The 25,041-nt window shown below is 45.5% G+C and overlaps 1 protein-coding gene across 4 annotated transcripts in view; it reads right to left on the bottom strand.

Moving 5' to 3' along the window:
• The window catches only part of LOC135830603 (fanconi-associated nuclease 1-like), a 62,293-nt gene that overhangs the window by 32,104 nt on the left and 5,148 nt on the right, over positions 1 to 25,041 (bottom strand). For 2 of the 4 annotated variants that reach the window (XM_065342838.1, XM_065342845.1), the window contains 5 exons: positions 23,027 to 23,166; positions 21,749 to 21,966; positions 20,394 to 20,561; positions 19,224 to 19,556; positions 1,339 to 12,079 (listed from right to left, as the gene is read on the bottom strand). In XM_065342838.1, the coding sequence (XP_065198910.1) occupies positions 11,873 to 12,079; positions 19,224 to 19,556; positions 20,394 to 20,561; positions 21,749 to 21,966; positions 23,027 to 23,166 (1,066 nt within the window). In that variant the 3' untranslated portion in view covers positions 1,339 to 11,872. Of the gene's footprint in view, positions 1 to 1,338; positions 12,080 to 19,223; positions 19,557 to 20,393; positions 20,562 to 21,748; positions 21,967 to 23,026; positions 23,167 to 25,041 lie in introns of those variants that run through there. The other 2 variants (XM_065342859.1, XM_065342853.1) reach the window with 1 other exon arrangement.

Below are 25,041 nucleotides of genomic sequence, written 5' to 3'. Positions count from 1 at the left end.
TCCTATGCATACATCTGTTTCAAGATTGATTCCATGCCAAACGTATCCAGCTGCTGCAGTAAGTGGTGTCCATGTTTTACCCAGCTGCTTTTACTGTGTACTGATCATACATGTACTCATGCTGACATGTTTTCTACTGCAAACCGGGCCTAACCTCTAAAACAGTTAATGCCACTGCCTGAAAGAGTGTTTAGCCACGTGGCTATCCAACATCTCAGCTTATAGGCAGCAAATCAGTAAAATACCGTATTTCCCCAATTTTAAGTCGCATTTGATTATACGTTGTATGTCTCGCCGGCCGAGCGCAGCGAGATAGGCGAGAAATGATTTCTTGCGAAATATTTTCAGTTGCAAATATGGCATCTGGTGAGTTCTTTATTAGTGAGGTTCTGCCACACGGTAAAACGTGCCAATGTACGTATGGAAACTTTGCCGCGGTACGGGATCAAGTTTCATACGGATTTTTTCATACCGTTTTCCGTGTGAAGCGCGACGGACTGGACTCCGTGTGAAAACTGAGCGTACAGAGTACATGTGGCGGGGTGTTCGTGTATGCCGCGAGCATGCTACGTACAGCAGAACCGGTGCAACGTACGAAAAATCCGTATCAAACTTCACTGCAGTTGACACGGAGTTTGGTACGTAGGTCCGTGTAGCAGAACCTCTCTATTATCGCTTCTTTCCCTGACTTCTTCAGTCAGTTTTTGAGTCTCACCAGTGTCCCTGCCCTCCCACCCTTCATTTTCTGTGCATATTCTCATTGCTTTTTTATCACTTTTGCCGTGATGTGCTTGCCATGCCTACATGATGCCTAATCGCCAATGGGGATATACACCCGGTTTTTTTCCTCACAACTGCGTCCGTCGGCGCGATGGTTTTTTCCCGGCTGGCTCGGTCCAGAAAAAGTAATCTGACGGTCCCAAGTGGTTCTGCATCATGGCCGATTTCTGCTATCCACTGGCACGCCTATTCTATCTTAGACACTCTATTCTCAGTCCTTGCTTCCATACCTCACTCGTTATCCGGTTCACATCTGACTGCGGCCCACTACCCTTCACTTTGCGTAGTGTCACTATTGCTGTCTATGTCTGTGTGTGTGCCAGTATATGTGGAGCGAGAAAGGTACATGTAATTCTCATGCCGAGACGAAACGCTAGCACAATATTCCTAATGCCCCATGACGCTGCGACCCTATTCCAATGCTAAATTAACTAACTTTGTCTGGTAGTGGATGGTACCTGTGATGAGTGACACCTATGCTGCCACAGCAGAGTAAGGAGTTTAGTGAGTCAGCAGAGTTGATGGCAGTGGGGCTTCTCGTGTTACTAGTAGTACTAGTAACACGAGAAGCCCCACTGCCATCAACTCTGCTGACTCACTAAACTCCTTACTCTGCTGTGGCAGCATAGGTGTCACTCATCACAGGTACCATCCACTACCAGACAAAGTTAGTTAATTTAGCATTGGAATAGGGTCGCAGCGTCATGGGGCATTCACTCTTGGTGCTGCAGTGTTCGATTGTAAAACATCGTGTTCAAGTTCTGTTGCCTTGCACGGGTGTACGTTTCATGGGATTCTTTTCTGATTGCATTTGCGCGCCGGCAAGTGGTCATTTCTGGCGTCAGGGATTCATTGAATTTGATTAGTTTTCAATCTGAAGAAATCATTGCCCAAGACTCCTCTCAATACGCAGAAACTGGAAAGCAGGACTTTCTTCTCAACAGGATGGCACCTTGGAAAACTGTGGCCTCAAGAGAGTACCCGTTCTATTGTAGCTGTTTGTGATGGAACGAAATTCGATTTCCACTACAAGTAGCAAATAGTCACTCTAAGAGTAATGCCAAATCAACGAACGAACAAATCATCTACTTCACTACTCTCTATCTATCAGTCATGTACTCCGAAGCATCAATTTGTGCTTTGCAAAAACGTCTTCTTACACTCCAAAAAGTGAAATTTAAAATGAGACGGAAAAATGGAGAAATGGTATATGCAGCGCAGGAGTCGTACAACTGGTGCTACGGAATGTTCATATAACAATCAGTCGAGGGAGTTGAATATTCATACAAGTTGCAATTCCTTTCATCGTTTACATGTCATGTATCGTGGCAGTGTGGAAAGCGATCGATAGATCAGATTAGAATACGAGACTAGTCAAGTCCTTTTCTAAGGTATTTCAAGTTGAAAGATAGATGACAACAATTCTCATTTACCTTGCATGCAGATTTTAAAATCTACAAGTGGTATCACACAGGTAAGTCGATTCAGAATGTCACCTCGGCGTCTTCAGAATCTCAGAATTGCACGTAGCAACGAATGATAATTAGTGGCAGAAATGTAGCAGGAATGGCGTCATGATGGCTAAAAATAGAACACAACACTTGTACTTTCCCTGAAACTAATAAATACAATATCTTCAGATAATAAATAACATACTAGTAGGTGGAAAACCCTACACACACCATCTTCAATCCAAGTGGTCTCTTCGCTCCAAATTACAATAATTCTTAAGCAATACTATAGTGTGTGTCGAGGAGAAAGAAGATTCAAGGGCTATAAATAGAAGAATTGATGCCGACAATTATGCATTGACATTGTACTTTGGGGTTGGGGCCATCCATGGCACAATGTTTAAGTACAGTTCTTCTTGCCCTTCATTTTTCGAAACTTGGCGTTAACACACTTCAAACAGTGTCTACCTTCGGTCTTCACCACCTGGCCGTGCGAGAATATGATGCCCTTATTATTCTCACAAGGAAGCTCACATCTCTTATTGCGTTTCCTCCATGCTTCCAGCTGACCAGGACAGTTAGCTCTCATCCTGCATCTGTACACAACATTTCGATGGCAAAGTCTTTCGCCCTCCCTCGTGCACTGGCTATCCATTCCTCCACCGATTCCATCCGTAAGTTCACTGCATCTACTCATTCCAGTGTCACTCGTTTTACGCAAAGATGTCGTGCCTGTAGGAAGTGACGCATTTCCAGCGCTTGAAGTTGAGACCATCTCGGCCATGCTTGCCAATGGAACTCTAGTAACTTTTGTAACGACATCAACATCACCAACATCAGCAGCAGCATCATCATCTTGATTGGAGATAATTGGTACTGCTGATACACACAGTACAACACACAAGCCGAGCGCAAGATGTAACCACACAGAGTTGGAAGCCATTTTTCTCCTCTCCTTCTGTATGTGTGGGTAGAATTGATCGTTGCTGGAAATTTCTCAAGCAGTGAACACTCTTCTGAAACTTTCTCAAGCAGTGAAGGCTCCTGCTATTCCAAACCAAAGCAACTTTTTTTCTGATTCCGTTCGCAAGTTAGTGAGATGACATTGGTGAGGTAGCTGCCTTCTTTTATACACCCCGCGTGTCGCGTCGTCACAAGATGAAAGTTGAATGTCATGAGACTCATCAGTTGATGGGAAGATAATCCTGAGGTATTATCTATCCCCAGGATTGTCAACATGAAAGTAGTTTTCCTCTGGACAAGTTCCTTCTTGTGAGGGGATATCGGGCCCAACTTCTACATCGGTGAACAAAGATTTCATCAGTATGTGCCAATCAAAGGCGATTGATGGAGTTGTGGATAACATTGTTTCATGCAGACAGATACAGGATGGAATGGCAGAGTTCGGCATCCCCATTTTGTGTATCAAAGTTGTTTTAATCCAGAATCGGTGTTGTTCAGGACCAGACGATATGTGTGCACAGCACTAGTGCGACTGTAGGCTGCGTTTTGTGTATGTTTGTCAAGGGTTGAGAGAACTGTGTAATTCATGTCAAACAGATGTCGGTGCCCACAGACCAGCATAAGCCTTCCTGTGAAGGTCTTAGAACAATGGAGTGTATTCACAGTGCTGTGTTCTTGTACCTTTTACAAACATGTTGAACCCCTGAACACCTTCTCCGATGTTTGTAGTCTGTGACTACAGGACACAATAATCCTATGCATACATCTGTTTCAAGATAGATTCCATGCCAAACGTGTCCAGCTGCTGCAGTAAGTGGTGTCCATGTTTTACCCAGCTGCTTTAACTGTGTACTGATGATACATGTACTCATGCTGACATGTTCTCTACTGGAAACCGGGCCTAACCTCTAAAACAGTTAACATTGTTATTACCTGACGATGGCCAAGTGCCGAAACGTTGTAAAAATAACGGAACTGGTTCGGATGTGATGTGCAGCGCTATGGGAATGGGTGTGTCCACCCGAATTCTTTTCACAGATGAAGCTGCAGGAAGCCTCAGCCCTTCTTCAGACAGTTAACATCACTGCCTGAAAGAGTGTTTAGCCACGTGGCTATCCAACATCTCCGCTTTTAGGCAGCAAATCAGTAAAAAATCGTATTTCCCCAATGTTAAGACGCATTTGACTATAGAGGGACATGTAATTGTCATGCCGAGACGAAACACTAGCACAATACTGCTAGTAGTAACACGAGAAGTCCCACTGGCATCAACTCTGCTGACTCACTAAACTCCTTACTCTGCTGTGCCAGCGTAGGTGTCACTCATCACAAGTAGCTTCCACTACGAGACACAGTTAATTTAAAATTTAGCATTGGAATAGGGTCGCAGCGTCATGGGGCATTCACTCTGGGTGCCGCAGTGTTCAATTGTAAAACATCGTGTTCAAGTTATGTTGCCTTGCACGGGTGTACGTATCATGGAATTTTTTTCTGATTGCATTTGCCCACCGGCAGGTGGTCATTTCTGGCGTCAGGAAATCATTGAATTTGATTAGTTTTTAATCTGAAGAAAGCATTGCCCAAGACTCCTCTCAATACGCAGAAACTGGAAAGCAGGATTTTCTTCTAAACAGGATGGCACCTTAGACAATCGTGGCCTCGAGGGAGTACCCGTTCTATTGTAGCTGTTTGTGATGGAACGAAAATCGTTTTCCACTAGCAAAAAGTCACTCTAAGAGTAATGCCAAATCAACGAACGGACATATCATCTACTTCACTATTCTCGATCTATCGGTCATGCACTCCGAAGAATCAATTTGTGCTTTGCAAGACCGTCTTCTTATACTCCAAAAAGTCAAATATAAAATGAGATGGGAAAATGGAGAAATGGTATATGCAGCGCAGGAGTCGTACAACTGGTGCTACTGAATGTTCATGTAATAATCAGTTGAGGGAGTTGAATATTCATAATTTCATACAAGTTGCAATTCCTTTCATCTGTTACATGTCATGTATCAAGGCAGTGTTGAAAGCGATCGATAGAACAGATTAGAATACGAGATTAGTCAAGTCCTATTCTAAGGTACTTCAAGTTGAAAGATAGATGACAACAATTCTCATTTACCTTGCAAGCGGATTTTAAAATCTACAAGTGGTATCACACAGGTAAGTCGATTCAGAATGTCACCTCGGCGTCTTCAGAATCTCAGAATTGCACGTAGCAACGAATGATAATTAGTGGCAGAAGTGTAGCAGGAATGGCGTCATGAAGGCTAAAAATTGAACACAACACTTGTACTTTCCCTGAAACTAATAAATACAATATCTTCAGATAATAAATAACATACTAGTAGGTGGAAAACCTTACACACACGCCATCTTCAATCCAAGTGGTCTCTTCGCTGCAAATTACAATAATTCTCAATCAATACTAGTAGGTGTCGAGGAGAAAGAAGATTCAAGGGCTATGCATTGACATTGTACTTTGGGGTTGGGGCCATCCATGGCACAATGTTTAAGTACAGTTTTTCTTGCCCTTCATTTTTCGGAACTTGGCGTTGACACACTTCAAACAGTGTCTACCTTCGGTCTTCACCACCTGGCCGTGCGAGTATCTGATGCCCTTATTATTCTCACAAGGAAGCTCACATCTCTTATTGTCCTTCCTCCATGCTTCCAGCAGACCAGGACAGTTAGCTCTCATCCTGCATCTGTACACAACATTTCGATGGCAAAGTCTTTCGCCCTCCCTCGTGCACTGGCTATCCATTCCTCCACCGATTCCATCCGTCAGTTCACTGCATCTACTCATTCCAGTGCCATTCGTTTTACGCAAAGATGTCGTGCCTGTAGGAAATGACGCATTTCCAGCGCTTGAAGTTGAGACCATCTCGGCCATGCTTGCCAATGGAACTCTAGTAACTTTTGTAACGACATCAACATCACCAACATCATCAGCAGCATCATCATCTTGATTGGAGATAATAATTGGTACTGCTGATACACACAGTACAACACACAAGCCGAGCGCAAGATGTAACCACACAGAGTTGGAAGCCATTTTTCTCCTCTCCTTCTGTATGTGTGGGTAGAATTGATCGTTGCTGGAAATTTCTCAAGCAGTGAACACTCTTCTGAAACTTTCTCAAGCACTGAAGGCTCCTGCTATTCCAAACCAAAGCAACTTTTTTTCTGATTCCGTTCGCAAGTTAGTGAGATGACATTGGTGAGGTAGCTGCCTTCTTTTATACACCCCGCGTGTCGGGTAGTCACAAAATGAAAGTTGAATGTCATGAGACTCATCACTTGATGGGAAGATAATCCTGAGGTATTGTCTATTCCCAGGATTGTCAACATGAAAGTAGTTTCTCTCTGGATAAGTTCTATCTTGTGAGGGGATATTGGGCTCATCTTCTACATCGGTGAGCAAAGATTTCATCAGTATGTGCCAATCAAAGGCGATTGATGGAATTGTGGATAATATTGTTTCATGCAGACAGATACAGGATGGAATGGCAGAGTTCGGCATCCCCATCTTGTGTATGCAAGTTGTTTTAATCCACAATCGGTGTTCCTCAGAACCAGACGATATGTGTGCACAGCACTAGTGCGACTGTAGGCTGCGTTTTGCGTGTGTTTGTCAAGGGTTGAGATAACTGTGTAATTCATGTCAAACAGATGTCGGTGCCCACAGACCAGCATAAGCCTTCCTGTGAAGGTCTTAGAACAATGGAGTGTATCCACAGTGCTGTGTTCTTGTACCTTTTACAAACATGTTGAACCCCTGAACACCTTCTCCGATGATTGTAGTCTGTGACTACATGACACAATAATCCTATGCATACATCTGTTTCAAGATAGATTCCATGCCAAACGTATCCAGCTGCTGCAGTAAGTGGTGTCCATGTTTTACCCAGCTGCTTTTACTGTGCACTGATGATACATGTACTCATGCTGACATGTTCTCTACTGCAAACCGGGCCGAACCTCTAAAACAGTTAACACCACTGCCTGAAAGAGTGTTTAGCCACGTGGCTATCCAACGTCTCAGCTTTTAGGCAGCAAATCAGTAAAAATACCGTATTTCCCCAATTTTAAGTCGCATTTGATTATACAAGTACATGTAATTCTCATGCCGAGACGAAATGCTACAACAATATTGCTAGTAGTAACACCAGAAGCCCCACTGCCATCAACTCTGCTGACTCACTAAACCCCTTACTCCGCTGTGCCAGTGTAGGTGTCACTCATCACAGGCAGCTTCCATTACGAGACAAAGTTAGTTTAAAATTTAGCATTGGAATAGGGTCGCAGCGTCATGGGGCATTCACTCTTGGTGCTGCAGTGTTCAATTGTAAAACATCGTGTTCAAGTTCTGTTGCCTTGCACGGGTGTACGTTTCATGGGATTCTTTTCTGATTGCATTTGCGCGCCGGCAGGTGGTCATTTCTGGCGTCAGGAATTCATTGAATTTGATTAGTTTTCAATCTGAAGAAAGCATTGCCCAAGACTCCTCTCAATACGCAGAAACTGGAAAGCAGGACTTTCTTCTAAACAGGATGGCACCTTGGACAATCGTGGCCTCGAGGGAGTACCCGTTCTATTGTAGCTGTTTCTGATGGAACGAAACTCGATTTCCACTAACAAATAGTCACTCTAAGAATAACGCCAAATCAACGAACGAACAAATCATCTACTTCACTACTCTCTATCTATCAGTCATGTACTCCGAAGCATTAATTTGTGCTTTGCAAGACCGTCTTCTTATACTCCAAAAAGTTAAATCTAAAATGAGACGGAAAAATGGAGAAATGGTATATGCAGCGCAGGAGTCGTACAACTGGTGCTACGGAATGTTCATATAATAATCAGTCGAGGGAGTTGAACATTCATACAAGTTGCAATTCCTTTCATCGGTTACATGTCATGTATCGTGGCAGTGTGGAAAGCGATCGATAGATCAGATAAGAATACATGATTAGTCAAGTCCTATTCTAAGGTACTTCAAGTTGAAAGATAGATGACAACAATTCTCATTTACCTTGCATGCGGATTTTAAAATCTATAAGTGGTGTCACACAGGTAAGTCGATTCAGAATATCACCTCGGTGTCTTCAGAAAATCAGAAATGCACGTAGCAACGAATGAAAATTAGCGGCAGAAGTGTAGCAGGAATGGCGTCATGAAGGCTAAAAATTGAACACAACACTTGTACTTTCCCTGAAACTAATAAATACAATATCTTCAGATAATAAATAACATACTAGTAGGTGGAAAACCTTACACACACGCCATCTTCAATCCAAGTGGTCTCTTCGCTCCAAATTACAATAATTCTCAATCAATACTAGTAGGTGTCGAGGAGAAAGAACATTCAAGGGCTATAAATAGAAGAATTGATGCCGACAGTTATGCATTGACATTGTACTTTGGGGTTGAGGCCATTCATGGCACAATGCTTATGTACAGTTTTTCTTGCCCTTCATTTTTCGAAACTTGGCGTTAACACACTTCAAACAGTGTCTACCTTCGGTCTTCACCACCTGGCCGTGCGAGAATATGATGCCCTTATTATTCTCACAAGGAAGCTCACATCTCTTATTGTCCTTCCTCCATGCTTCCAGCTGACCAGGACAGTTAGCTCTCATCCTGCATCTGTACACAACATTTCGATGGCAAAGTCTTTCGCCCTCCCTCGTGCACTGGCTATCCATTCCTCCACCGATTCCATCCGTCAGTTCACTGCATCTACTCGTTCCAGTGACATTCGTTTTACGCAAAAATGCTGTGCCTGTAGGAAATGACGCATTTCCAGCGCTTGAAGTTGAGACCATCTCGGCCATGCTTGCCAATGGAACTCTAGTAACTTTTGTAACGACATCAACATCACCAACATCATCAGCAGCATCATCATCTTGATTGGAGATAATAATTGGTACTGCTGATACACACAGTACAACACACAAGCCGAGCGCAAGATGTAACCACACAGAGTTGGAAGCCATTTTTCTCCTCTCCTTCTGTATGTGTGGGTAGAATTGATCGTTGCTGGAAATTTCTCAAGCAGTGAACACTCTTCTGAAACTTTCTCAAGCACTGAAGGCTCCTGCTATTCCAAACCAAAGCAACTTTTTTTCTGATTCCGTTCGCAAGTTAGTGAGATGACATTGGTGAGGTAGCTGCCTTCTTTTATACACCCCGCGTGTCGGGTAGTCACAAAATGAAAGTTGAATGTCATGAGACTCATCACTTGATGGGAAGATAATCCTGAGGTATTGTCTATTCCCAGGATTGTCAACATGAAAGTAGTTTCTCTCTGGATAAGTTCTATCTTGTGAGGGGATATTGGGCTCATCTTCTACATCGGTGAGCAAAGATTTCATCAGTATGTGCCAATCAAAGGCGATTGATGGAATTGTGGATAATATTGTTTCATGCAGACAGATACAGGATGGAATGGCAGAGTTCGGCATCCCCATCTTGTGTATGCAAGTTGTTTTAATCCACAATCGGTGTTCCTCAGAACCAGACGATATGTGTGCACAGCACTAGTGCGACTGTAGGCTGCGTTTTGCGTGTGTTTGTCAAGGGTTGAGATAACTGTGTAATTCATGTCAAACAGATGTCGGTGCCCACAGACCAGCATAAGCCTTCCTGTGAAGGTCTTAGAACAATGGAGTGTATCCACAGTGCTGTGTTCTTGTACCTTTTACAAACATGTTGAACCCCTGAACACCTTCTCCGATGATTGTAGTCTGTGACTACATGACACAATAATCCTATGCATACATCTGTTTCAAGATAGATTCCATGCCAAACGTATCCAGCTGCTGCAGTAAGTGGTGTCCATGTTTTACCCAGCTGCTTTTACTGTGCACTGATGATACATGTACTCATGCTGACATGTTCTCTACTGCAAACCGGGCCGAACCTCTAAAACAGTTAACACCACTGCCTGAAAGAGTGTTTAGCCACGTGGCTATCCAACGTCTCAGCTTTTAGGCAGCAAATCAGTAAAAATACCGTATTTCCCCAATTTTAAGTCGCATTTGATTATACAAGTACATGTAATTCTCATGCCGAGACGAAATGCTACAACAATATTGCTAGTAGTAACACCAGAAGCCCCACTGCCATCAACTCTGCTGACTCACTAAACCCCTTACTCCGCTGTGCCAGTGTAGGTGTCACTCATCACAGGCAGCTTCCATTACGAGACAAAGTTAGTTTAAAATTTAGCATTGGAATAGGGTCGCAGCGTCATGGGGCATTCACTCTTGGTGCTGCAGTGTTCAATTGTAAAACATCGTGTTCAAGTTCTGTTGCCTTGCACGGGTGTACGTTTCATGGGATTCTTTTCTGATTGCATTTGCGCGCCGGCAGGTGGTCATTTCTGGCGTCAGGAATTCATTGAATTTGATTAGTTTTCAATCTGAAGAAAGCATTGCCCAAGACTCCTCTCAATACGCAGAAACTGGAAAGCAGGACTTTCTTCTAAACAGGATGGCACCTTGGACAATCGTGGCCTCGAGGGAGTACCCGTTCTATTGTAGCTGTTTCTGATGGAACGAAACTCGATTTCCACTAACAAATAGTCACTCTAAGAATAACGCCAAATCAACGAACGAACAAATCATCTACTTCACTACTCTCTATCTATCAGTCATGTACTCCGAAGCATTAATTTGTGCTTTGCAAGACCGTCTTCTTATACTCCAAAAAGTTAAATCTAAAATGAGACGGAAAAATGGAGAAATGGTATATGCAGCGCAGGAGTCGTACAACTGGTGCTACGGAATGTTCATATAATAATCAGTCGAGGGAGTTGAACATTCATACAAGTTGCAATTCCTTTCATCGGTTACATGTCATGTATCGTGGCAGTGTGGAAAGCGATCGATAGATCAGATAAGAATACATGATTAGTCAAGTCCTATTCTAAGGTACTTCAAGTTGAAAGATAGATGACAACAATTCTCATTTACCTTGCATGCGGATTTTAAAATCTATAAGTGGTGTCACACAGGTAAGTCGATTCAGAATATCACCTCGGTGTCTTCAGAAAATCAGAAATGCACGTAGCAACGAATGAAAATTAGCGGCAGAAGTGTAGCAGGAATGGCGTCATGAAGGCTAAAAATTGAACACAACACTTGTACTTTCCCTGAAACTAATAAATACAATATCTTCAGATAATAAATAACATACTAGTAGGTGGAAAACCTTACACACACGCCATCTTCAATCCAAGTGGTCTCTTCGCTCCAAATTACAATAATTCTCAATCAATACTAGTAGGTGTCGAGGAGAAAGAACATTCAAGGGCTATAAATAGAAGAATTGATGCCGACAGTTATGCATTGACATTGTACTTTGGGGTTGAGGCCATTCATGGCACAATGCTTATGTACAGTTTTTCTTGCCCTTCATTTTTCGAAACTTGGCGTTAACACACTTCAAACAGTGTCTACCTTCGGTCTTCACCACCTGGCCGTGCGAGAATATGATGCCCTTATTATTCTCACAAGGAAGCTCACATCTCTTATTGTCCTTCCTCCATGCTTCCAGCTGACCAGGACAGTTAGCTCTCATCCTGCATCTGTACACAACATTTCGATGGCAAAGTCTTTCGCCCTCCCTCGTGCACTGGCTATCCATTCCTCCACCGATTCCATCCGTCAGTTCACTGCATCTACTCGTTCCAGTGACATTCGTTTTACGCAAAAATGCTGTGCCTGTAGGAAATGACGCATTTCCAGCGCTTGAAGTTGAGACCATCTCGGCCATGCTTGCCAATGGAACTCTAGTAACTTTTGTAACGACATCAATATCACCAACATCATCAGCAGCATCATCATCTTGATTGGAGATAATAATTGGTACTGCTGATACACACAGTATAACACACAAGCCGAGCGCAAGATGTAACCACACAGAGTTAGAAGCCATTTTTCTCCTCTCCTTCTGTATGTGTGGGTAGAATTGATCGTTGCTAGAACTTTCTCAAGCAGTGAACACTCTTCTGAAACTTTCTCAAGCAGTGAAGGCCCCTGCTATTCCAAAACAAAGAAACTTTTTTCTGATTCCGTTCGCAAGTTAGTGAGATGACATTGGTGAGGTAGCTGCCTTCTTTTATACACCCCGCGTGTCGCGTCGTCACAAGATGAAAGTTGAATGTCATGAGACTCATCACTTGATGGGAAGATAATCCCGAGGTAATGTTATCGTCTAACCCCAGGATTGTCAACACGAAAGTAGTTTTCCTCTGGATAAGTTCTACCTTGTGAGGGGATATTGGGCCCATCTTCTACATCGGCGAACAAATATTTCATCAGTATGTGCCAATCAAAGGCTATTGATGGAGATCATGGAGTTGTGGATAATACTGTTTCATGCAGACAGATGCAGGATGGAATGGCAGAGTTCGGCATCCCAAACTTGGTTATACAAGCTGTTTTAATCCAGAATCGGTGTTGTTCAGGATCAGCCGATAGGTGTGTACCGCAGTGCAGTGTAACACCAGTGGTGGGTCCGTAGGCTGTGTTTTTTTGTGTATGTTTGTCAAGGGCTGAGAGAACTGTGTAATTCATGTCAAACAGATGTCGGTGACCACCGACCAGAATGAGCCTTCCTGTGAAGGTCTTAGAACAATGCAGTGTATCCACAGTGCTGTGTTCTAGTACCTTTTCCAAACATGTTGAACCCCTCAACACCTTCTCCGATGATTGTAGTCTGTGACTACAGGACACAATAATCCTATGCATACATCTGTTTCAAGATAGATTCCATGCCAAACGTATCCAGCTGCTGCAGTAAGTGGTGTCCATGTTTTACCCAGCTGCTTTTACTGTGTACTGATGATACATGTACTCATGCTGACATGTTCTCTACTGCAAACCGGGCCGAACCTCTAAAACAGTTAATGCCACTGCCCTACTTTTTTTAAAGAATGTTTCAGCCATGTGGCTAATTCAACCTCTCAGCTTTGAGTAGTAGATAAACAGGGTCCGGCACATTGGACTATTTCATTGCCATTCCAGAAATGACGGACAAACCGCTTGAATTTTGATGAAAAGAACACTTTTTTGGTCGGATTATTTTTTTTGAATTTCTGTCGAAGTATAAATCTAAAGAAAATCCAGACAATTGCTTTACACATGTGTGAAGTGAACAGTTTAACCGCAACATTGTTTCAATGAAAGCAGTTCCAGAGCAGCAGCACACTAACAATAATCACATCGGAATACCTCTAGTGGCTGGGAAATTTTGTGCTGGCATCATCTGTACTGAAGGTAGTTTTTCCAGCAGTTTAGTGTGGCATTGTGCTAGGGAGATAATACTAGCAATTGCAGTGAGGAGTAAGTACAAGTGATTGTTGGCATGGAGTAAATACTACTGATTGTGCTGTGCTCAGACTTCGAAGAATAACATGCGCGGCCATGGGGAAACCTGGGACTGGTACATGTACTTGTAAAAACGGAATACAGATCAGGAGTGACAATGGAGAAACGTTCTGTGTGCGGGCGTATGTGTGTGTGTGTTTGTGTGTGTGTGTGTGTGTGTGCATGTGCGAGTAATGAAGCACGAGCATCGGGTACCATACGGCAGAGGAGGAGAGGAGGTGTCATGGTAAACGTCAGGGATGGGTAGAACTGGTGGGAGAGAGGAAGTGCTTAGAATTGCCGGTGACGGCTGTGCAACACATAGATGTGCTGAGTGCGGCGGCTTGTTGTCCTGGAATGGCGGTGCCAAACCAGGCTACTACACATTTCGAAGCATGAATCTATTGTACACACACAGACCTGTATCTTTTTCTTTGTCATACTTGGGTTTGGGATTGGATGTCGGAGGTAGTTGTTGACGGTTGCCTTGTGGGTTTCAATCGCCAATAAGACATTGGTTGTTTTGTCCGGTGGATAGCATTCGAAAAGACGTGGACCACAAATTCCCAAGCAACCGGATTCTGGCACCAGAGAATTCCGGAGTGTCTTGAATGGTTACACCACTTCAGTATGTAGCCTGCTGGGATTATTTTCTTCTCATCATCGGGCCTTTTTCAGGGTTTTTCATAATTATTCAACAGAAATCTTGTGGTGGTGGTGGTGGTGGTGGTGGTGGTGGTGGAAGCAGATAAAAGACTTCAGTTGCTCAAGTAAAGCTCATCATTTCCAAGGAGAGCAATCAGAAAAGGATTGTCTCAGCTTCAAAGTGAAACGGAATATCTCTGTCTTATCGTATCAAAATACCGAAAGCTGCAAGCATACTCTAACCATGAAAGTACCACAACATGTGCTGGATGATACAAGCCATCTACAGTCAAGAGAAGTGGATCCAATCCGCTTAGAGCATGATTGCGTGTACAGCGAGAGAGAAATAACAACAAGCGAACAAGCAGGGAAAGCAAGCCACGTCAACCTCTAAAACAAAAATCTATCTGCGATCAATGCAATCTTGGGAGGGATGCAATTTTAACTATACAAATTCTGTTTGTGCCAAGAGAAACCAAAAAGCACAAGGCAACGAAAAACGAGTAAAGCACACAGAGACCAGAAGAGAAGTCCTGTCACAGCCGCGACCGCTTGAGAACACTGTTGACACATTTTATGCACACGCATAAGCCACGTGCCGAGCTTCCATAGCGAAAAATCTATCTGCGATCAATGCAATCTTGGGAGGGATGCAATTTTAACTATACAAATTCTGTTTGTGCCAAGAGAAACCAAAAAGCACAAGGCAACGAAAAACGAGTAAAGCACACAGAGGCCAGAAGAGAAGTCCTGTCACAGCCGCGAACGCTTGAGAACACTGTTGACACATTTTATGCACACGCATAAGCCACGTGCCGAGCTTCCATAGCGCTCACCGCCACAGGGACGCCTGGTCCTGCGATGCCGGCAGACTGTCTCCAGATGACCGAGAGGCACGCCTTTAGACCAGCACGGCTGATTGCAGAGCCTAGTAGTGCGCCGCAAGTAGAAACGTTGATCGCGACGGCGGCCGGGAAGGGCCATGCAGACAAAGCGCACACCACCGATGCAAAGTCGAGATGACTGCTGCGCGCTGCACTTGTTATTCCGGTCGCTCAGCAACATCAGCGGCACCGGGTCTGGGATTTCATCATCATCATCATCATCATACTCTCCGTGTTCCGCAAGGCTGTTGCTGAGTCCAATGCCAACCATACCAATCGCAGCTGTCTCGGTTCTAGCGTTACTGGTGCTCGCGTTCCTGCTGGCGGTTGCAGAGTTAACGTCATCATACATATCAGTAGATGCAACGACGGGTGAGCGTGAAGTTGCAGCCGGAACATGAGACGTACTGTTTACAGAAATCGACGTGCTTGCAATCAGGCAGATAGCCAACACACCCCTGCTGGCCATGAGCATACAGGCAGAAAGGCCAGTGCCGCTGCCATAGGCCATGCTAATGCTGGCAACGTAGGAAGGAGACACACGCCACTGAAAGAACACGTTGGAAATCACGGAGGCCACGCTCACTCAGCACTGCAGCAACGCTCTCGACGGTGCACGCCACAGTACGAAGGCAGGTGGTGAAGTAGAACTCACTATAGCTACTCAGTGATCACAACTGAGGAGCTTGAAGAAAGCACCGGTCTTTTATACTTAGAAGAGAGCCGCTTGCCTATGCAGGTTGTCTCCATAGTGAAAATAGACTCCGCTGGAGTGGTAGCAAGTCTCAGGCAGGAAGTGGCAAGGGCATGATGGAACTAGCAGATACCACAGTTTGCAGAGGCCTTTCCAAGTCTTAACAAGAACCGAACGCGTCGGTAAGCCTCTCACAGCATCTTGAGGCTGTGCGGTAGCGAACAACAAGTGTGCCCACCACAGCAATTTCATACCAGGAGCAACAGCACTGGGTGAAAAAGAGGACAGTGTCGAAAGGTGTGTGTACAATCAGCAAAGGCATGACATCGTGCAGGCAATTACCGCATCACGTCGCCATGTCGTCCACAAGAGCAATACTATTTTCACCGCCCACCGTCATAGAAGAAGTCAAGGTGCCTAATTTATTCCCGGTCCATCCGGACTGCTGCACTCAGCCGGTTCAGTGCTGTCTATTCATATCTGATCCAGCATTGGCCGGCGTAGGAGCAGGCATGGACAGCAGAGGAGCAGGCATGGACAGCAGAGGAGCAGGTATACGCTGTGTGTACTCTTCGCTACAGATGATCCTTACACATCACTGACACACTAACAGGTAGTAGATACATGTACAGTAGCAGGTTACAGTCTTACATCACAAGGCTCTACATAGGTACTGGATGTGTCACATGCCTGAATACACACCCAAGACATGTACACAGGCACATGCCAGGTGAGTCACAGCAAGTCATAGGAATGACGTACCACGCTACACACAAAGACCGGAACAGAAATGCTCAAGGGACGTCGACCCGACACCAGGACACCAAATCACTGCTTCACGAGAAACTGCCAGCTTGCATCTCACATACCCTGTAACGTGTTCTTGGTCAGTCAGATAAGCCATAAGCCCACTGCACGACACAGACAGGGATAGCCAGCTGTTGATGAATTGATGAACATTTAGGGGACTTCCCCTCCACGATGCCTCATTACAAGAGCACTGGAAAAAAGTGCACTGCTAGCGGGAATCCACATCATCAGTGTGGCACTAGCTGGAAGCTGAGAATGTGATGTTAATTGCACTATTAGTTCACTGAAGAAATGCAAGATAGCTAAGTTAAGCACACACAAACAAATGCACACACACACACGCGCGTGCGCGCACGAGAACGCACACACACACACACACACACACACACACAAACACACACACACACACACACACACACACACACACACACACAAACACACACACACACACCAGCACGGCACAGCACAGGACAGTCCGACTGCAAGTCAACGACACCGACAGGTAGCAGGAGCAACCTAGCAAACGTCACATTACACTACTACCACTTCAGGCATACATGCAATGTGCTCACACTACACTACTACCACTTCAGGCATACATGCAATGTGCTCACATCATCATCAGCATCCTCCTCCTCCTCCTCCTCCTCATCATCATCATCATCATCATGATTGGCCGCATCACTGCACAGACAGACAAGCACCTCGTAACCTCATCCCTGGAACACCATGGACAGCACGACTAACCCTACAAGGAACCAATGATGCCACATCATATTGTGTCCCAGAGAATACATCTCAGTACAACTTCCTGATACGAGCTGCACGCTTGCAGCATGTTGCAACGCATCATGATCATACATGTACGTCAACACACTAGCATGAAGTAATACAATAATTACACGAAGTACAAGTCATGCACCGACAGGCTCACCTGGCAACACAGAAGGATATCAACCACGATTACAGGCAGGGGCATGGCACGTAGACACTTACACTTATTAAATCTAGAACACGACATGTGAGGAAAAGGTCCCCCACTGAGAAAGAGAAGCTTGCCAATAAGACACGGAAAAACTGACCTGGCTGGTAGCTGTCTCACCATGGGTATTCCCCAGCACAGACCACCACACACGCATGCACACATATTTGCAGGTACATGTTGATCCATGAGGAATTGGCACATGTCCCACGTGCACAAGGCCCCGGCGAGAAATTGGCGTATGTCCCAAAAGGCCCCGCCAGTTTCGATGCGCCACGCGTCCTTTTACAAACAGGAACAAAGGGAAGCTACCACACAAGAAAGAAGAGATGTTGATTGTGCCAACTGGACACATCAATAATCACCAGTGGTAAGACAAGAGCTAAATCCTCGGGCGAACCAAGACCAAGATCAACAGCAGGTCCTACAAACTCATTACCGCCAGAGCAGTCCGGTAACAAGCTGATTCTGAACAAGGCACGACCTGTGATAGACGCACGGCACGGATCCAAGAAGACAGCCCATGCTGCCCAGAATAGTTTGCAAGACAAGACGGTGGTGCCCAGTGCACTGCTTACCAGCTGCTCAGTGTTCCAGATTCGTTACAAATAGCCTGTGTTAGCATCTCATTGAACCTTGCAACAACACCTAAGGGCACGATAAGCAACTAAAGACAACGCACAGTAAAGCCTTACTGCACTTAACCCCCTCAGCCTGGCTGTCTCTGTGCTTAACGAACGCCCCCCCCCCCCCCAAACTTCCTGCACTTATCACAACACCAACAACGGTCCATCACACGCCAGTCAGAACTGACAGATATGCACACACACAGTGTCACACACACCAAATATACTAGTCATGGCCACCGGGATCGGTGCGACACGGTACTGCTATATCACCAACACACCACTACTGGAGGCATGGAAAGGTCTGCTCAGAGCCCAGAAAGGAAAGGAGCATACATGTTTCCACACAGTGACTAGTTGCAAGTCACGTTGAACACATCTTCTTTTTAGTTTTACTTCGGTGTTTCCCACAGACCACTGGCACTTCTTCTGAACACTTACAAACAACACGGCCAACTATTCTAGTAACGCAAACGCCACAACTTACCAAACAAAGTTCCAGTAATTGCTTCCTTTCAATTTTCACGATCTGACCTCGAGTCCCGCATGGCAAAGCACCAAGATGCTGTCGGCAGCGATCAGTTCCATTTCCTTCCTTCCAAAGGCTTGTCCCCCGCAGTATAACATTTCCTTCCTTCCAAAGGCTTGTCCCCCGCAGTATAACATTTCCTTCCTTCCAAAGGCTTGTCCCCCGCAGTATAAGAAAGAGTGCTCAGTGAGTGCCGGCCGCTCAACGTGCGGAAAAAATTCAAAAAAAGCATTCTACCTATTAGATGGTTAGATTTGCGGTGGTTGCCCGAGCAACCTGTTCAAGCTTCCAGCGTGTAGCCGGGGATTCTTTAACCGCATCTGCTATGAATTCCCTGCCCAAACGTCCATATACATCTACTCGCTAAATCTAACAACATCGCCAGTTCGATTAGCCCAGAGAAAAGAACATGACGAAAGACCTGCTGTGGCTAAACCATGCACAATCTAAGCAAAGCAAATGACATGCAACACTCACTTGGTACATATTCCGGAAGACATCCACAACGCCGTCGTCAAAGATGACGTCCCAGAAGAACAGGCCAAAGAGAGCCCCAAACGTGCTTCCCTCGGCGTGAATGCCACACTCGAACCCCTCCTCGCACCGATAGTGCTCCATGGCCAGCTCCTCCACCGAGAGCAGCATGATGTGTCTGCTCTCAGACTCATCTTCAGGTGCTGCAGCAGCGCTGCTGGCAGCATCACCACCACCAGGCATGGTGTCTTTGTCCGTGTGAGGAGTGTAGTTGCGCATGAAATAAGACTTTGCGCCCGTTGATGTGCCCGGGTACATGCGTCCAGTGATCTCAACCTGAGAAACGCAAACAATAAAAAAACACGGTCATCTTACACGCACATGCATTCCCTACTACCAAAAGTACATAACCAAGAGTGTGCAACTCCTATCTCGAGCTGTGATGTGTTCACCTACGGTGGAATTTTTTTTATTGCCTGTCATTCTTTGGCGGTGGTATGATGACGTGTGTATGCTTTCCCGTGCTTGTTTTGTAGATACGGCGAGAGTTCATCAGGTTCAGGACACATCGATCTATCGTCCGTTGTTCTGCTTTGCTACCGAGCAGTCTTCGATCTCGGGCTACGCATGATGGCATCCGTGAGCCAAACAGCCGCCAGACTGATGTCATAAAAAAATTCCGCCGTGGGCTGGGGGATCGTTGAGTTGCACACTCTTGGTTATGTACTCTTGATACTGATCCTAGAGGGTGGTGGCGTTCCCACGGCGGATGCGGAAAACTCGGCTTTCAGCCGAGTCTCACGCGAACCGTGAAATTTTTATTTTATTTTATTATACTACCTACCACCACCACATACTGTAAAGTGAGAAACTTTCGCTAGAGATTAAATTTCACCATTTTCGCGAACATCACCAATTCACGAATATAAACCGTCGTGAATTTCTCTGCTAATTGGTTGTAGACAGTACAAGATCCAACTGAATAGATGACATCGCGAATGTTTCTCATCGTGAACCAGAGCAATTCTTGAAAATATAAAATTTGCGCGCTGTGAAAGTTTATCGCTTTACAACTACCAGTATATGAATTCCTTACCTCCCCCCCCCCCCCCCCCCCCCCCCCACACACACACGTACACAAGGTGATGACAGTCACAAGCACTCACAACTAACCTCTTTGGCCACCAATAGGTCGGGCGCAGGGAAGCCACTCAGCCGGCTACGCAGGCCTTGGCTCGCGGACGCAGCCGAGCACAGGCGGACACCACGCTGCTGCAGGGCTAAGCGATGTCCCGTGACTACGTGCTCGTCGCTGAGCGCTTTCTCCACCACATCCATAGCCTGTAGCGAAGACACAACACACAACAATCTCATACCATATTAACAAGTTCTGAAATACAACATGTTACATAGTACCCAACGAGGAACAAGACAAACATACACTACACACAAGCAAGTACAGTCAAACCTCTTTAGGACGAACACCAAGGGACCGATGATATTTGTTCGAAATAACGGGAGTTCTTCTTATCCGTATGTTTATATCCAGTGAATACACAGTGATTTATCCAATGGAGTTACGAATACTAGTTCTTCTTAAGCAAACATTTGTCTTATCAGTGTTCTTCCTAACGAGGTTTCACTGTAATACTGTAAAAACCGGAAAGTTTAACGACCAACAAGTTTAACGTTTTTGTAATTTTGGCATGATAACGTGCAGAAAGTTTAACGATGGCTACCTGGCCACCCATCTGTATGCGCATCTTTACACAGACATCTCAGACCGGGTTCACGATAACGTTTTTTTCAAATAACGAAAAAAATATTGGTCGTTAAAACGTTAGACTTTGTGACTGGTTAGACTTTCCGGTTATACATTACACCATGATGATGAGCATCACAATGACAGTACACTTACATAGAATAGTACAATATAGATTTCGAACGCCGGATTTTGGCCGAATTAAGGCTTACACTAGGAAGTTAGTAACCCTATTTTAGAGTAGAACAACCTGGATTTGGGATCTGCTTCTCCAAACATTTGCGCACCTGTCCTAATTTTGTAAAACCTGGTCTAACTTTCCATCTGTTGTGCCCTGTTATCGCACTTTCTGACTGCTTATTATCTTGTTACAGTCGTGGATAGTTGCTTCACAACTCGTTTCCTTGTGTTTTCTTCTTCTATTTTACATTCATTTACTGGCTTATTATCCGAGTTAACTTTCTATCCTTTGGCGTTTCTGGCCACAAAAGCGGCATTGGAATACTGCACTGGTCACACAATGTAGTTGTTTTCACATATTTACGAGCTCGTACTACTCAGTGCCCCGGCACCGGGATTTCAAGTGCTCCGACCAAACGGGGATACTTGACCGGAAACGACCATTATTCACGATAAACCCCGTTTCGCACCAATTGGATGGCTTCACTTTTTTGAAACCCGGTCCGGCCATGGCCCCACTGGCTGGACCGGGTGCTACGGCCCTGCTACTGCACTGTTTAAAGCCTGGTAACTACGCTGACGTTACCTCATCCCGCTGCTTCAAGTGCTGGTCCAAGTCCAGGGCTAAGCGGTCATACCATCTACCACGCGACGAGTGACAGAAAGGACCACCGAGGAGCTGGCGCAGCAGGCCAGTCGCCACGGGGTACATCCGATGCCGTTCCAGCACATCGACGCATTGCGACATGAGCCGAGACAGGACCCAGCCGTCGGTGAAACGCAGCAGAAACTGAGGTCGGTCAACTGCACGTGAGTACAAACACATGCATACGCACACACGCACGCACGCACACACACACACACACACGCACACACACACACACACGTGCATGCATGCACACACACGTGCACGCATGCACACACACACACACACACACACACACACACACACACACACACACACACACCACACACACGCACACACACACACACACACACACATATACACACACGTGCACGCATGCACACACACACACACACACACACACACACACACACACACACACACACACATATACACACATGCGCACACACACAGGCCATCACAGACAGACACACACACACACACACCTTAGGCCTTAGACATTAGACACCCATCGCCGTAGGTGATGATAGCCATACTACAGCATAAGCCATAGCAACACGTGATATACTTGAAGACGAGGTCGAATGTTTCGTCTTCAGAGCTCCCGTGCCTTGCAAAGACTATTTGCTACATCTCCTTCAAAGTCACTTTTGCTGTGTTTAAAGTACATGACTATACTAGTATTCATGGAGTGCGAGGGCTAGAATAAGGTCACTGATATGCACACACAAGAAATCGTTAGCACTCGTTTTGAACATTAGCGACTATCAACTGCACTCCTAATAATCGATATGCGAGTTATCGGTACTTGACAGTATAACCATTTCAGCCTCAGCTATTCCTGGTGCCTCGTTGAGCCAGGGGGGGGGGGGGTCAACAACTTGCTGCTTCTACGGTGTTTCCACTCCGACAGAGTTCTAGAATGCAGTCACAGTGAAGTTCATCGGCATTCACACATTCCCACATTCCCACATCAGCCACTCCGTGACTTCCAGTTCCAATATGCTTTCCCATTTTTTTTACAAAATAAAGTTCGTGCCAGGATGGAAGCGCAGACGTGGGCAAACCCATGCGCAGCCAGTCAGAACACACAGGTCCGTGCCTACATCGAATGGCGGCAAGCCGAAGGTCGAATTGCGCCTGCCGCAGCTGCTGTGTGCGACGTCATGGCGCTGTGAACTCGCGATTCCTAAAAGGTGCTAATCATGTATGTCCTACCTGCATACTGCCAGGGTTTGTTTCTCATGCATTCGTCAAACATTGGCCTGGAGCCGTTGTATGCATCGAGAGCAGCGCACCACTGACTGTTCTCCTTGGCGGAAAGAATCTCATGTTCCAACTCCAAAGCTGTACAAAACCTGTCCAAAAGCAAAGCAGAGTAGAGAAACACCGGGTACGTGTATTGCTACAGATCTGGCCAATGGCATCAACTGACATGTACTAGCGTAAGCAAAACACCATAATTATATAAAAGTGCATCAGTACCGTTCATCAGCAAAATAAGAGGGACACCACCATTGTGTTTGATAGCAGTTTTTGGACACTGTACGGCAGTCTCCTGACCTGGGCAGCATATCCTTGTCCCAGAACCAGAGAAAGTAGACCTGTTGAGTATCATCGACTCGAGTAATCATTGTCGGTTCGTGTGTCCATCGGGGACGAACGAGGGCCGAACGACAACGTAATAATTATCTTAGTGTTGTTTTCTCTCGAGTCAGAGTGACGTGTTGCTCATACAGTACTATCGGGCAGCGCCGAAGAACGGGGGGGGGGGGGGGGGGGATCAGGGTTCTAGCCTAGCCGAAGAACGGGGGGGGGGGGGGGATCAGGGTTCTAGCCTAGCCCGTTCTTATTTTTAGCCAACACAGCAGTTTCGTTCTTATTTGATGGTACAGTCTTACATGTACATTTATGCAGAGTTATACGTCTGAGTGTACATTATAGTGTACATTACGGTTTCCGTCCTTATCTTCAAAAATCCAGCCTAGACCGTTCTCAAAAAATGGTGAAATTCTATCCTGGCCGTTCTTCGGCGCCCAACAGTACCGTAAGCCACTAGTGTGACTTGTGCTCGAAAAACGAAGCTATCCAGTACTCACGAACGATGTCGTTTGACTTCTGGGATGTTGTTGTCCTGCCAGCATGGCATGACATGACTCGATGCCAGATTACTGACGAAGCATTCAAGAAGGCTTTCATGGTAATTGATGAGCATCATCCATGTATCAGCAGAGATCCCATGCTGAGGAGACACCTGATGGTTAGTAAGGAGTATTTCACCATCACAAGGAGTTAGGAAGAAAAACTTGTTAGTCAGCTATGTTAGCTGGGTGATTACCCACAAGAGAGGACCATCAGGTGTCCAGAACTTCATTCAAGACATCCAGTCTTCAACTTTCCCGCCCAGAGTTGCTGTCGGTGGACTGCTGGAGAGAATTCGGAAAGCTCGTAAGAATGATCATCCTGATGAAGATGTCAAGGATCCTTATTTCTAAACAAGGGTTGTCAAGAGCAACTTACCAAAGATCATCGGCAACCAAGCAACTGTACAAGATATAGTGCTCACAGAAGTATTTGGGGATGTGGTGCTAGATGAAAAGTGCGCCGGCACTTATCGAACGGCATGTGAGGTGGCCGGTCATGAGCGTGATCTTCCACTTTGCTGCCAATCAGCAATTGGGGGATCTTCACTGTACGCCGTGTACAGCTTTCAGTTTCTCTTTCATTGGTTGCGTCGTCCTGAGCTCACCCCACGAATGGGACAAGGTTTCCTGATCAAGATCGGCCGTGAGAGAGGATGTGGTGGGAGTAGTCTATTGTTGAATTTAGGTATTGATTCACAGAGCGATAGAGGTACCGCGATATCAATGGTGAATGATGAAGGTGCGGTTGCAGTGCGAGAAGGATTGAGCAATGCAGTTGAAGATTACTCGCTTCCGAGAACTGGCTCCTACAGCCAGCCAATGCCCAGTGCCAACTCCTCCGCTCAGCTCGCTGCTCTGATTGCTGCCAGTAATGACCTCATGAGAGACTCAGTCCCGGGTCCTACAGTCCAGACCTTTAAGCCCCATATTTCCACATTCATAAAGTTTCATTAAATCCATTCTTTTCCCCCTCTTATCCCCACCGCTGAACATAATTACATCCTTTACTTCCGACCTCTTTGTTACAAAATGCCTGTCGCTGTCGACTATCCGCGTGTGCATTCATGTCGGTTAATAGATTTCAATGAG

The sequence above is a fragment of the Sycon ciliatum genome, chromosome 1, assembly GCF_964019385.1.
Source record: "Sycon ciliatum chromosome 1, ocSycCili1.1, whole genome shotgun sequence".
Classification (NCBI taxonomy): domain Eukaryota; kingdom Metazoa; phylum Porifera; class Calcarea; order Leucosolenida; family Sycettidae; genus Sycon; species Sycon ciliatum.
Note: the sequence above shows the minus strand (reverse complement) of the source record. Positions and strands in the feature narration are given on the sequence as shown.